The 14,917-nt window shown below is 31.0% G+C and overlaps 3 protein-coding genes and 1 long non-coding RNA gene across 4 annotated transcripts; 2 read left to right on the forward strand and 2 right to left on the reverse strand.

Moving 5' to 3' along the window:
• The first annotated feature begins 1,227 nt into the window (after nucleotides 1-1,227).
• Nucleotides 1,228-2,556, forward strand: LOC107359984 (uncharacterized). Its single transcript, XM_015926589.3, has one exon. It carries the CDS (start codon nucleotides 1,557-1,559, stop codon nucleotides 2,196-2,198), a length of 642 nt encoding a protein of 213 aa, XP_015782075.1. The 5' UTR covers nucleotides 1,228-1,556; the 3' UTR covers nucleotides 2,199-2,556.
• Nucleotides 2,557-2,749: 193 nt separating this feature from the next.
• LOC107359404 (lupus La protein homolog B) lies at nucleotides 2,750-4,237 on the reverse strand. Its single transcript, XM_025160235.2, has one exon. It carries the CDS (start codon nucleotides 3,901-3,903, stop codon nucleotides 3,124-3,126), a length of 780 nt encoding a protein of 259 aa, XP_025016003.1. The 5' UTR covers nucleotides 3,904-4,237; the 3' UTR covers nucleotides 2,750-3,123.
• Nucleotides 4,238-4,509: 272 nt separating this feature from the next.
• Nucleotides 4,510-5,741, reverse strand: LOC149093893 (uncharacterized). The gene is made up of 2 exons (XR_016198631.1): nucleotides 5,551-5,741; nucleotides 4,510-5,245 (listed from the first exon to the last, which is right to left on the reverse strand). It is a non-coding gene; the product is annotated as an uncharacterized LOC149093893 (long non-coding RNA).
• A 178-nt stretch (nucleotides 5,742-5,919) lies between these two features.
• On the forward strand, nucleotides 5,920-14,381 carry LOC107360033 (protein croquemort). Its single transcript, XM_015926653.3, has 8 exons — nucleotides 5,920-6,138; nucleotides 6,316-6,466; nucleotides 7,015-7,175; nucleotides 9,483-10,036; nucleotides 10,390-10,552; nucleotides 12,495-12,626; nucleotides 12,696-12,863; nucleotides 13,210-14,381. Exons 1-8 carry the CDS (start codon nucleotides 6,013-6,015, stop codon nucleotides 13,237-13,239), a joined length of 1,485 nt encoding a protein of 494 aa, XP_015782139.1. The 5' UTR covers nucleotides 5,920-6,012; the 3' UTR covers nucleotides 13,240-14,381.
• Nucleotides 14,382-14,917: the final 536 nt, after the last annotated feature.

Here is a 14,917-nt window from a genome sequence, read left to right on the forward strand (position 1 = left end):
GTGTGATTACTTCACTTTGAAATTCTAGCTTTCAAATTGACCTTCCATTTGGCTTTTGCCATGATTGTAATGATGATAATTGCTACCGTAAATATTAAATCAACAATTAACTGTAAATACCAGCCTGTGAATGAAATCAATTTAACAATTAATTTTGAACTTTCGATCCAAAGGTTAGAGGATTCCCACAAAACAAACATTTGCATTCTCCATGAAGAGCAAGATTATTTATCACAAGTAGTATTTACCAACATCTTTCAGTAAAGCGATTATCATGGATAAGTGAAGCTTTAATTGTAGATCAACTTTAGAAAAAAATAGTAACACCAATAATAAAAATAAATCAACCAAAGTCAGTAATAGGTAGGATTGAGAGACTTTACCAGAAATTTAAATACAATATTGTAATAAAATGAAAGTTTACAAGCAAGAAATTGCTGTTTATTTACTCGGTCAATTTATTCTTTATCACATCTATGTCTCAACAAGTCTCTCATAAGGCCAATTAAAGACCAAATAAACATAATATGAAAAACAAAGAAAAGTCCAATTGTAACTAATTTAAAAATTAAGTTTCTTATAGGATTAAATCATAAAACTCGACCGTGGGATGAAACAAGGAAAGCGAAAAGCAAACAAATTAAGTGTTGCCATCTTTTGATTAGTATAGCACTCAAAACCCAGACCTAAACCAGATAAACCCGATTGAGATTCATAAATACAAGATTAATTTGAATAATTCAATATTATAAGAAGATCTTACATTATCATCGATAAATCGCGCTTTTCCTATTTAGCCATTTTTCACGATTTTTCAAAGTCTTCATGAATTTATGTTTCTGATTCATGTAAAGCTACTAATAATTTGTTCAATTATCTTTTCAAGTTAAAGATCAACAAGTATTTTTCAAAAAAATATAAATTTATTGAGCTTGGGGTTGATTTGATTTGATCTATCAATTTATCAGAATACAAGTTCAGTGTATTAAATCATTTTATTCAATTATTTTAGGCTATTAGTTCAATCTGATAAGTTCATCAACATTTTCAAGATAAATTTTTAATCCTTCGACTGTTTTTGGTAACTTCCAGCAGATGTCCTGCCCTCTTCTCAAAGAGTAAGCTCCTCTTCTGCTTTTATGACCATCGATAGCAATTACTAAACCGATATATCGACAAACCATGTTCTTGTTTTTTGTCTTTCTTCTTAATTCTCCCTCTTTTTTAGCCTAACTAAGACAGCCTGCAACTTTCCTTTCTTTTTCTGTCCAATAATTCAATTTTTTAACCACTTTATTTACAAAATAAACTAATTACTAGTTAATTATGCTAATAGGTTAATTATTTGGCCTATTACGTATTTGTTTCATCTATTTGTTTCTCATTTCTATCCTTTCATCTGATTTTCTGCCTTGCTGTTCCAGTGCGAACGATTTTAATTCTTTTTTTTGTGCCTTAAGAGTGAAGAATTCTGTTTCATCGTTATTTTCACCATTTCCATCACCACCATCATCATAATTTCATAATATTTAGCTTTTGCTACAAGAAAAACAAACATGTCACCAAACAAAAGACAGAAGAAATCAAATGAAAAGGTTACAACCAGTGAAAGTGAATACATCGTGGAAAAGATAGTTGATAAAAGAATCAAAAACGGAAAAGTTGAATTTTTGCTAAAATGGAAAGGTTACGGTGAACGAGATAATACTTGGGAACCCGTCGATAATTTGAAATGTCCAGAGTTAATCGAAGATTACAAACGGCGCGAAAGAGCTGCTAAGCCTGGCCAAAGTACTTCAAAAGAGGCTGATGATCAAGTTAACGGAAATGGAACTGTTACCCGGAGATCTGCAAATAGAAGAAGTGGAGAAGCCGCCAATATTCAGAATAGTGGTGATGAAATTGTTGTTAAACCTAAAAGGGGACGTAAAGCGAAAACATCAGCAGCAGCAGTTACTGCAGCCAAAGTTTCAACTACTGAGCCACCACCAGTAGCCCCTTCTACCCGAGCCAAGCGAGGAGCTGCAGTTGCAGCAAAAACCTCACCCAGAACCACAGCTCCAAAAAGAGTCTCATCGAGAGGCAGAAAGGTCAAAAAATTTGACGACGAAGTGGTAACAAACGGACACTCTACTACCGAGAATTCCATCCCCAAGAAAAAACATTCATTACGACAAGCAGTCAAGAGAAAAATATAAATTTGGTTATCTTATCCCTTTTCGTATCATCATCCCTAACAACACTACTTGTCAAAAAATAATTTTGATTCCTTCTCTATTACCTCTTATACGTTCTTAGTCTTTACAAACTTTCATTTGACAATTGTTGTTTTGTTAAAAACTGTTTTTGTAACCAGAAATAGTCTCATTGAGACCTTATTTCTTGGAATCTAGGAAAAAAAATTTTGCTCGTTCCTTTTCCCTCCTTTTTCATCATTAACTTTGCATCATTTATTTCAGTTTAAAAAAAAATTACTTTTTGCTAACTATTAGTTGACCATTCTGCATCCTAAATATTCTTTAAATCATTTAAAATTAAACTAAATTACCAATATAACTCGATAATTTGTCTTCCAAAAAAATCTTGAGCGCCATTCAAGTCAAGCTTGAGGTTTAACTTACTAGAGTTATAGAAGTCTACAAAAATGCCACGTTCAACCAAAAGGGCGGTTAAATCAACCCATAATTCACAAGTGTGCTCTATTTTCCCGCGATTTCTTATGGGCTTTCAAGTAGGACAAACAAATTAATTTATGGTCATCTTAAATCTTCCATTTATTTTATTAGATATTTATTAATCGGAAAAAGACTTTCAAAATCTAAATCCATAGTAACTCACAGATCGTATCAACGTCTTTGAGATTGTTAAATGATCGCTCCACCTCCTCCTCTATGTATAGTGATGTATGATGGAAATGAAAGACTCAAAGACTCAAAAACATTATTTAGAAAGGAAAGACAGATTAGATTGATTCTGTTTACAAGGATTGGTGTTACTCTAAAAGTGTTCAAGCGAAGGGAGAAAGGGGAAGAAAAAAAAGATGATATACAATGATAAATAGAGATATATGAAATTTGATGAGTGAGAAAGGAAAAATAGGAGTTAAGCATAATTGATGTTTAATCAAGCTGTTGAAGAAACAATATTTTCAACTTTCAATTTTTTAACTCCTTCTGGTTCCTCTGGTTCCTCGACTTTCAACTTTTCAACACCTTCTGATTCCTCTGGTTCCTCGGATTCCTCTGATTCTTCTGCTTTATCAACCTTCAACTTTTTAACTCCTTTTGACTCTTCTGATTCCTCGTTCTTTCTTGCATTCTTTTTCCCATTCCTTTTCTTGTTGAAAAATGCTTGTCGTCGTTCTACATGTGCTTTTTCAGCTTCTTTTAAAAGTTCCTTGTCGTTGTACTTTAATGAAACTTCAAGAATTTTTGCAGCATCCGCTTTGTCTTTAAATACAGCGAGTACACAACCCTTGAAACCGCCTTTACGTGTTTTCCTCATTTGTAATGACTCAAGATCACCAAAACCACTACAGAATGACCAAAGCTGGTCAAACGTAGAATCTAGTGGAAATCCTTTAATGTGAACAGTCTTTTGGATGGCTTCCTCCTGGTAGACACTTTGATCTGGTAAAGGTTTGCTAGGAGATCGTCTAATTTTGCTTCCAGATTCGTCAATTTCAATCAGGTCAGTGGCAGAAGCTTTAATTGATTCCACAAGCACTTGTGGATCACTGGTCATCGCAGCAAGTTTCTTGAAGGTAAGAAAAACGTGCAATGGAATCCAGCCATCGTCCTCGGCCATCTTTTCCTTCATGAATTTATCCCTAGCTAAATTGTAATCACTAAAATAATATTTCATTTGAGAAGCGATCTTCTCATTTAATTCAGTATTCGTCATGTTTAAAACTTGATAAATAAAATTAAATCACAAAATAAAAATCAAAAATAACAACAGAAGCACATGCAGTATTGCACTGTTTAAAGTATCCGAATGTGCAAAGAGGCTCTTTGAAAGAGCCACATGAATCATGAGACGATATCGATGTTTGAATCGATAGATTGAAAAATTTCATAGAGAAAGAGAGAGAGAGAGAGGAAGAAAGAGGAAAGAGAAGAGATTAGTTTTTAATCCTAAAATTTCGAGTTAATATTTGTACTGAAAATTGTATAGATGCGGCCTTAATCGCTCAGAGCCCAAAAGTCGGATTTTTCCATGATTTTGTTTACGATGGACGTCAAAAAGAAGCATGAAAGACCAATATTTCTAGAGTTTAGAAGAGGAACTAAGATAATTTAAACTCTATCATCTAGTTACTAACCAATAATTATTTGGTAAATAGTGTTTCCAGTGTCTGTCTATTGTGAATATTAAATATGCTATTGAGAGATTTAACAGTTTTATTAAATATTTATTATATTTAGCATTAAAAGTGTGATGTATACATTTTTACTTAGCAAATCCGTCAAACAAACAATCGTGAACATTAAATATTCGTAGGACATATTTCATAATTTAAATCTTGTTTAATGAACCAAGTTTAATTTAAAATATCATTTGATTCGATTACATAAATTTTCTGATTGATATTTAGAGAGAGTAAATTGAACTATCTTATATTAGAAGAAATTGAAATGAATCGGATCAAAATTAACCTAAGAGCAATAGAAATATCGAAAAAATAAGTCGCTATTTCTCAAGTAGGACTTCACAGAGAATGAGCTGATTGCTGCTTAAATTTAAATCTTTCGGCACTCTTTGGTAAAGAATTGCAAATGATACCCAAAATGGTAAAATACCCAAAGCTTAAAGATTAAATGCATTAAGAGATTGGTAAAGTTGGCCAAAGCTGGCTGAATAGAGTTCCTGATCCTCGAAGACCTGGCATGAACTTTATTTTTAAAGACCAAGTTGGACATTCTGTTAATGTTTGGAAAGGCTTTGGAGCAGTACATCGTCTAATCTTATTTCCAGATTGATCAATTTTGCCCATATCTGTAGTAGAGTCTTTCATCGATTCAACAACCACTTGTTGCTGCAGCCAATTTCTTCAAGTCAAGAAAAACGTGCAATGGAATCCATCGATCATCCTCGATCACCTTAGCCTTCGCAATTCATCCTCACTGGAGAAGTTGATTCCGTGATCATACGTAATCATGAGAGTTTATAATGCTCATTGAAACTGTAAACAAAAAGAGTTGGGAATTTTATTTTCATAGTTTGCACTTACTAAATCAAAAAACTTGTAAAGAAAGAAAAAAAATTAGCAAATTTAGTATTCAGATACTTTTTTGAAATAAATCACAAATGATTCCGACGTCAGATTAGAATAATTCACGTTTTTTGCCTTTCAAGTGTTTTGACGAGAATTTTGTCTCGTCTCATAACCTAGCTTTTTCTGAATAACCTGAATTCTGATCATTCAGTGATTCATCTTTTCTGAAACTTTGAAATTCTTCTCATTATCTCAATTAAAAGGCTGTGAAAATTTCACAGTGAAATTTCATTTCTCTATAAAACACAGATGAAAACAAAGATTATACTTACTTGAATGATATCTAGTCCAAGCAATCTTCTTGACTAATTGACAAATCATGTTAAAAGACCTGAAAAAAACTTAATCACAAATAAATCACAAATGGCCAAAAAATAAAATAAAAAATTTCAACAGAAACACATGAAAAGTATAACTATAACAGTAATACTGTTACAATATTACTCGTTGCATGAATCATAATACGAAACTTCGATTTATCGATTAAAGAATCGATAGTAGCCACAGAGTGAGAAAAGAAAAGAGCGAAGAGAAAGGAGCAAAGAGTCGTAGATAGAGAAAGGGAGATTAGGGTGTTATTAATGGCGATAAAATTATTTATGATGGATAAGTTTGGATATTATTTAATTCAATTCTGTCATCTAGTTTATATTGAACATTCAACCACGATAAGAAACAACAATTATAAGGAGTTCAAAGAAACTTGATTTCTTAGTCAGTTCACCTTTTTTATTATGGGTTTATTTAATTGTTTTAGTTCTCGACCAAAGTTTCTACTTTTTGTTTCATTAGCTCTTATTTTCTCAAGTTTTGTTACATTTTTTCTTGTGCCAATTGTGATTAAATCATCTATTGTCAAGGTAAACTAACTTCTTTATTATGTTAACCTGCGTCGCAAGTTACTTAAAATCATTTCCCTGTCAATTCAACTTTCACTCCTTTTGTTATTTTAAATAATGAAAGCTTAATAACCCATTAATGTTTTCCCTTTTGTTTTCGGTTACATTTTGTGGCGTCTCTTTGCTTTGGTTTCCCAGAGTCTTCCATTAATCAACAGTTCATCTTCACGTACATTCGACAAATGGGAATCAGTTCCAATATCAATTATTACCAAATTTTATCTGTTCAACATTACAAATCCAGAGGAAGTTGAAAAACATGGGCGACCACCAACAGTCCAAGAGCTGGGTAAGTCAATCTATTTTTACATGCAAAACTGGTTCGAAATTACTTTTTTACCTAAAAATATCAACAACTAAAATTGATCCATCTACCTAGAACCTATTATCTAAACTCTTTTTTTCATCTTATTCTGTCGAAAGCAATAAATTTTGTCATTTCAACATGGTTCGTTAGAGTTACATTTTAGGGTTGCAAGAAAATTATCAACAAATGATGTGCATGTTGCACTGGCAAACCGAGTAGCTTTGTAATGGTAATTGTTGTGTTTATTTCTTTATTCAAGGTTGCTTCTTTTCCCATGTCGCCTGCACTTAGAATATTTTTTTCAACTTCAAAGCAAGTTTTTGTTTTTTAATCTAACTGTTGTTAGTCTATTAGTAAATATAGCAATAGATTTTCAAAGTAGTCAATAATATTGAAAAATGTTATTCTTGATTGGCTACAATTTCTGCATATTCAGTAATCTACTTCCCATTTCGTTGAATGATACATAGAACAATTAGCCTGCAAGTTATTGATTACCAATAAAAAATTATCCTTTTTCTTTCTCTAAGGTCCATACACATTTTCCGAGTCTCGTAAAAAGATCAACATATCTTGGTCGGATGATCTTAATCTAGTTGAATATGGACAGCAACGGACCTGGCACTTTCTACCTCATTTAACAAATGGATCACTCGAAGACAATATTTACCACCTTAACGTCCCTATGGTGGTAAGTTTACTTCAAAATATGATCAACTCCCTTGTTTGCGTATATAAGTCTAATTTTTTGGGTCACCATTTGCTAATTACATCTTTCATGTTGACTTTATGTCGATTGCAAACATTTAATAGCAAACAAAAAACTTTTTTGTTTTATATTCGGGTGCAAACTTCTTCAGAATAATCTCTATTTCAAGAAAAACTTGATTTTCTTCATAATCTATATGCATAAATACACAATATGTAAAGTCCAAACATCAAATTTTCCCCTAAAAATTGTGGTCAAACTGAGCGGGTTATAAGGAAAATTTTCATGAAAGTCATGATTGGACTACATTAACGAAAAATAGTCAAGGCTTTCTCAAATTCGGTTCTAAGAAATTCAGATGAGTTGAGGCAAGTGGAAGAAATGCATAACTTTATCTTAAACTATTGAATTGTTTTCATGCCCTGAAAGTCAGCCCTGAAGTACCAACTCTCAGCTAAAACGGTAAAATTTTAACGGGTGCTTAAAGAAAGCCTTTTTCATATATGTATATGAATTCATGAATCTTATCAATTTGACAGGGACTAAAGATTTTAATAAATTTTATATTTATTTTTTATAAATTACAATCCTTGAAACTTTTTCCCTTCAAACTTTCAAATGAAACTTCAATAAATCAATTGTTTATGCAACACAGCCGATTTTAAGCTAATCTTTAAACCTCTGTTAAAAATCTCTGATATTAGTTATCAATCTTTGGTAAATGTGTAAATATTAATATAATAATAGCTGATGAGAAGCGATATTAGATTATATCAAACAACAACCCAATATTGCACCAATTTATTAATGTTATTACTTTGTACTTTATTTAACCCAATAGTTCGATGCCATTGTGAGTTCCCTATTGACCAATTAGACAAATTGGTATTTAGGTTTTTCAGCCATTTGTTGCTGGAAATTACCTTGGATAGATTGATTCAGTCAGATGAAATAAGAGGCATTCAACATATTGTAATATTATCAAGTTATTATGTTTAAATACCCCAAGAAATTAGGTTAAATTGTGTTATCGCTTGTGATTATAATGTTTTTGTAAATCACAATTTCAACCTTGTTTCCCTTAAATCAGTGTATGATTATCCCAATCCATTATTTCAACTTAAATCAAAACTCATCTCTGTCATATGAGATGTGTTTTGAAACTTTAGCAAATACCTTATTTGATATTACATTATAATGACATTATCGGCTTTTCAGATTTTTTTCACAGAACTTTTAATGCAATTTTTATCGATATCTTTTCAATATCAAGTATTCATTAATTTTTTTCATTGTTGTTGTGATAACACTTTCACTTTACCAACCATTTTTCAAATAAATTGAGACTACTTTGAAATTTTCCTGGAATCGTTAAGCTGGAAGATCACGAATCATGTTCTTAATTACATTTACTAATAATTACTTGTAAGATGATCAAAATGATATCAATCTTTAAGCAGTTAATTTGATTGTTGGAGCCTCTCTTTTTGTTTATTTAATCAACCTGAATCTTTGAGCAAGTTAAACATTTGACAGATCTTGGGAATTGATAAAATCTATTTTTAAATTTGAGACCAAATAAATTAGTCAGCAAATAGCTATTAATTAAGCATAAGCAACTCAATAAACTTAATAAAATATCCTAGCAATCAAAAGACAAAGTTTAATATTACATGATCAACAAAATAAATTGACGCTAAAATGATTCGTTCATGCATTTTTTATTTGAACAAAAAGCTCGATTCAATATAATTTTATTTGATTTTTGTAAAGTAAATTTTACATGATATCGTAGGAAACTATTTAACCAGAATTCATTTCTATTAAGATAAAAATTACTCGTAAATTGTCATTGATTAGTACCTTTTATTCTGACTGAACAGGTTATCATGAGACTAAGTTCAAGCCAACTCTCGCCAGTGCTTGAACTCAGTTGATGCTATTAATAGTAATCAAAATTTATCTTGATGCTCTAGTGTTGAGTTACACGTGTTTTTGTTTGTGCAAGAAAAGGCAGTTGTTTACAGCTATTTTGATTTCCTTGGTCTAATTAAATATTCATGAAATATGAGTGAATCTACAAAAGCTAAGCATCCAATTTTTCAAACAATACAAAGTTTCTTAAAGTTCATTTACCAACTGAAAATACCCATGTTCTCAGTTTGAATGTACTTATGTTTATTTGCTAATCTTAATAACGGACACAAGTCTATGATCACAATTAAGCTTATATTTTATTCAGTTTATCTAATTTTCAATTTCTTCTCATTTCATTTTCATTGATTCTAGGCTGCTGGATACTCAATTAAAAGCTGGGGCGGATCTAGAATTGCCTATTTTGGACTTAACCAAATAATCAAGGCAACGAAAAGTCGTTTAATTCCTTCTCATACTGTTGGACAATTACTTTTTGAAGGCTATGACGATCCTTTAATCACATTTTCACGTACCATTGGGATGCCTGTGCCATATGATAAATTTGGTTGGTTTTATGGCAGAAATGGAACCGTTTCTGATGGCACTTTTGGAGTTTACACTGGCCTTTCAAATGTCAATCATCTTGATGCAATGTATTCCTGGAATAATCAAACCAGTTTAAGCCTTTGGTGGGGCGACAAGTGTAATTCATTGTCTGGCATTTCTGCCTCTGATTTTCAACCACCTCTGCAAGAAGGTCCATTTTCATCGATTAAAATATTTGTCGGTGATATTTGCCGATCCTTGGAGCTTCCATATGACAAAACTGTGATAAAGCATGGAGTTAAAGCTTACAGATATGCGGCCAGCTCAAATTTATTCAATTATACAGTTAAAAACAATCGTTGCTATTGCAACAACAATGCGTAAGTAATGATGAAAAAATAATATAAATCACGTGAATTATCAAAAATTATATCATTTAGTAAAGGCACAATTGGCTCTTATCTGAGTAAAAGCAAGTAGCAATCAACAATGTAAACATTTATCAACTAAAATGCTATGTTGACCTTTTGAAAGGCATTTACAGTTTGGTTAATATACAAAATGAACTTGATAAATCAACTGACTAGCCTTGAAATACAAAATTTCAGTTTTCTTCTTGATTACTTTACCCTTTTTAATATCTATATTACACGTGATTTCAAACATATAACAATCATTACTCCTTTATTTACCAAATTAATAATATTTCTACTTCTCTGATTGCTCTCTCTAGTTGTCCTCCTGATGGTGTAGCTGATATATCACCATGTCAACATGGATCACCTGCAGCAGCATCTTTGCCCCATTTTTTGTTTGGCGATGCCTCGTTATACGAACGAGTCCACGGTCTCCATCCCGACTTGGATAGACATGAGTTTTTCATGGACATTGAACCAGTAAGCATTTTGATGTTTCAAACCATTTACATTGTTTCTTCCTCATTTCATCTCGAAATGTACCAAAAATGATAATTTAAAGATAACATCAGCTAGTGATTGCCTCTTGAAAATTAATTTATTACTCGAGGCTGATAGCTTCTTAGACACACTCAAGTAAATTTATAAAAGTGTGTTGATACTTCATTAGCTGCTAATAGTAAACAATAAATGTTTTTATTTCTGGTAACTTATCGTTATTCCTCCTATTTTCACTTGATTATCACTCAGTCCATTAGGAACAGTCAATCAATTATTATCAATCCTAAGGAAATTATTTAGTGCAGCAATAATGAAATCCCTCATTTTCCCAATGATTTGTATCAACAATTGACAAATCTCGCCGTTGTTCAACTCTGTTCAATCTAATGTTTCATCAACTATCAGGTCACCTCTCAAGAATCACAAAGGTATCTTATTACACAATTTAAACCCTCAATTAGCCTCATTATGATAAAAAAAATATACATTTGTAACCTTCGAGCCTTTGAACCTTTCATAGTTGATTTTTTAATCAAAACTAAAGACCGATTGTTTACATGAAAGTCTATCGATTATTGGATTTCCCATGATATTGATTCCAATTCAATGTAATTCAACAATCGACCAGATTTAGATTGAAATTCAAACAGTGTTTCAAAGCTATTGTTAACCAACAAACCTGATCTCAATATCTGATTTCAATATGCATACATTAATGTATAATTGATTATCAAATGACACTTGAAAATGTATTTAAATTCAGTGTTATGGTGTGAATATAATTAATATTCCCATCAAATTTTTTGCCAAGTTATCAGTTTAACAGATTTAATAGGTTGGAAAATGTTCAATGGTCATTTTGATTTAAGGAAATTGGATTCTCTAGTTGAAAAATGATTGTTCATTAGCCATCAGATCATCTTAAGGCTATCACTTGGATAATTTTGAAAATCAATTTTAAAATCACTTGCACTCAAGGTGTACTTGATTACATTGAATGATTCATTTATAAGACCATTTAAGATTATTAATAATAATGAATGTTTGTTTCACGTTTCAAGTCTATTATTAAAGGTTCAATTAACGCTAATTATCTTTTTAACACAGCAATTTGTTTTCTTCTTGGTTTAGTTTCCCTATTAGCATATTCTGACATTGATAGATTTTTTATTATCAACTCTAAAATTGAATCCTTTGGTTATACAAATAAAGAATGATAATAATTTAATAATTAAATCCGGTTACGTTCCTAATATACCGATTTGTGTTTGTTTTTTTGTAATCATTACAGACGGGAAATTTTGCTTACCATTTCCTTTCTGTCTCTTCTGAATCTTTTAAATGTTAATTTCTGGTTTAGCCTTTCTTGAAATCTCTATTGCTAAGTTATTTCTGATGTTAACTTAATTTAATTCATATGTTTAATGATCATGCCTAACCTCAGTGGCCACATAGTCAGCCCTGGGCAAGGTTGAATTTCTGTAAATTGTTCACAATTTCAGATTCCTAAACTTTTAATTGTTAAAGAAGTGAAACTCATGACGACTTGTACTGCAAATTAAACTTTCAACCAACAAACACAAACAAACAAACCATTAACTCTTAAATCATTTTCAATGACAATTATGACTGTTGTTCAAATCTAAATAAGTTAATTGCTGGTAAACTTAATTGTTAATGGTTTGAGTTTTAGCAATGATAATAATCAATAGTTTTGTTCAATTCTTTCTTCTCATGGTTCACCATAGTTTTCAGAATTTCTTCTAATATTTTCAATGGATTGATGAAAAAGTCAAAATTTTTGAATTTCACCCGATACATGTAATTGTGGTGAATCCTACTTGACCAATCTTTCAAGCTTTTCACAGGAATTAAACACTCTTGTGGTCATTTATTAACAATTATTTTCTTTTTCTTTCAGACACTTGGTATTCCTACGAAAGTAAAAGTAGCAATGCAAATAAACGTCCTCCTGGAAAGAGATGATAATCTTGAATATGCTAGGAGTTTACCTTTTGAAAGTTCCTACTTCCCTATGATTTGGTTCAGCGCGGTAAGATTTATATTCAAATTTTATTATTTATCTTTTATTGACTATTTATTTTTTAATTAATTATAATAGGGAGCTGAATTGGATGAATCAATGGCTAGTCAAGTGCGACTTTTGCAATCTCTTGGATTGATTCTTAACGTTTCGGCAGCCATCCAAGCATCAATTGCTATAATTGTTTTCATGATTACAATAATCTTTTATCGATCTCAATTATTTTCAACTGAAAAACATCATTTGGTAATTTTTTTAACCAGATTTCAATAGCTAACTGTTTTAAAATTGACACTAACTACAAAAATGATTGTCATTTTTGTCGCTTTTCAAGTTCAATTATTTTTAGCATAATTGAATTTTTAGTGACCAAAATGACGTACAAACAATGAATAGATTTCAGACAAAAAAGTTTCAATTTACAGTAATTTTACACGAATACTGATTTAAAATTGAATTTTCCTTGAGACATAGCTTTGGAAAAGATTTGAACTTGTTCATTTGATCAATTTATCAACAATTTTTCACGCTTGTACTTTATTAATTTTTTACTCAAATATTTACAATACTTTTTCTTTCTTCTTCATTCTAGGTGCCAACTGAAGACTCTGACGATAGCTGATCCTTTACTGAATTTTCCAATTTTAATCAACACTTTCATCTATTCTTCTACATATGCTCACCTGTCTTTCAACTTCTACACTGAAAAGCAAAGCAAATTATTTTGTACACAAAAATTTATAGCTTCAGCTGCAATCCATTTTCAGCTCCAATTGAATGTCATCAATTACAGGACACTTAGCCTGTGATAATTATAACTCTATCGCATGACTGCCATAATACTTATACATTTTCAACAGTTACCACCAAATATCAAATTTTGTTAACTCTTCTTAGTTACTCAGCCAAATGTTGAATGTTATCTATTCAAAAATATCATCAAAATCACTAGTTTGCTAATGAATTTCTTGGTTCCCTATTTTTTCAACTGCAATCAAGGAAAATTTTTCACTATGGACTCACATTGGCCCAGGACACATAAAAATCAATTATAATTTCAACTGTCAGTGCACTAACTAAGCTTGGTTTGATAAATTTACTGGCAACGGAAATTTGAAAACACTGAAAAGACACTTGGAATGGTTCCTTGCAAGATGACCAGATTGATTGAAGGATTGATGATTAGACAATGATGTCAATCCTGATTAATCAGTATTATTTTAATCCTTCTTTTTTATTCTATCAAATATATTTAATGATATTCAGATTATATTACCTGGATGAAACGGAATCAAGACAAAACTCTTCAACTGTGAATGCCTTATAAAGCCTTGGAATTCAAGTTTGTCCACCAAAAATCTATTTCAGACATTGACATTTATTCAAGATAACCAATAATCAAAATAACGAAATCCATCCTTTTTAATTACGTCCATTTAACAATTATAAATATCTACTTATTTCAATCAACTGTTTTCATCGTATAAACTTAAATTGCGAAGCAGTACTTCACAAATTGTAAAATTATCCTAAATCTTGCTTTGCATTTGTCCGAATTTGCGTTTTACAATTTTTTGCATCAATTTGTAAACGTCTTTTTTACATTATATATTACCTTTGATTGTAATTTTTAAAGTCAATTTCAATAACAATTTAAACTCACTTTAATACTTGAAACCCAAGAGCTTGATTCATTGTAAAATGAAACTTTTTAATGTAACAGCAAATATAAATAAACATAGTTTGTATATTTTGATCATCAAACAGATGTTGAAAAGTTAATTTTGAATTGAATGTAAGTGTCAATGTAAAGCCATTGATTTACTTGACTGACAATAATTGTTATCAAATAAATCATCTAGAATCATTAAATTTTTAGACTCACAACAGTTAAATGGTTTTGCTAAGTGAAAGCAAACTTTCCAAAATCAATAACTTCTTCACAGTCAATCATGAAATGGTCCAATTTTTATTATAGTGTGATACAGTTAATGGAAAAGACAATCAAGATCAAACTTGTCCAATAATTAGACTGAATCAATTGACGTTAAATTATGAACTTTTTTAAGTGAACCAATATTTTTCAATTAAATGGGAATGCAAATGTCAAAAATTCAAGCCCATTATAACCACTTGTTCAATATCAACCATCATTATCATCACCATTCACAATCGTTTCGCTTCCTTTGTCCTAAAGATTCCTCATCTTCACTTGTCTTTAATATTTTGTCTCAATTGTCCCGATCATCAGTCAACTGCCAATCTAACGTTAACTAATCACGTAAACCATTTCTACTATT

This window comes from Tetranychus urticae, chromosome 2 (assembly GCF_039701765.1).
Source record: "Tetranychus urticae isolate SD_2017Ah chromosome 2, NJAU_TeUrti_SD_1.0, whole genome shotgun sequence".
Classification (NCBI taxonomy): Eukaryota; Metazoa; Arthropoda; class Arachnida; order Trombidiformes; family Tetranychidae; genus Tetranychus; species Tetranychus urticae.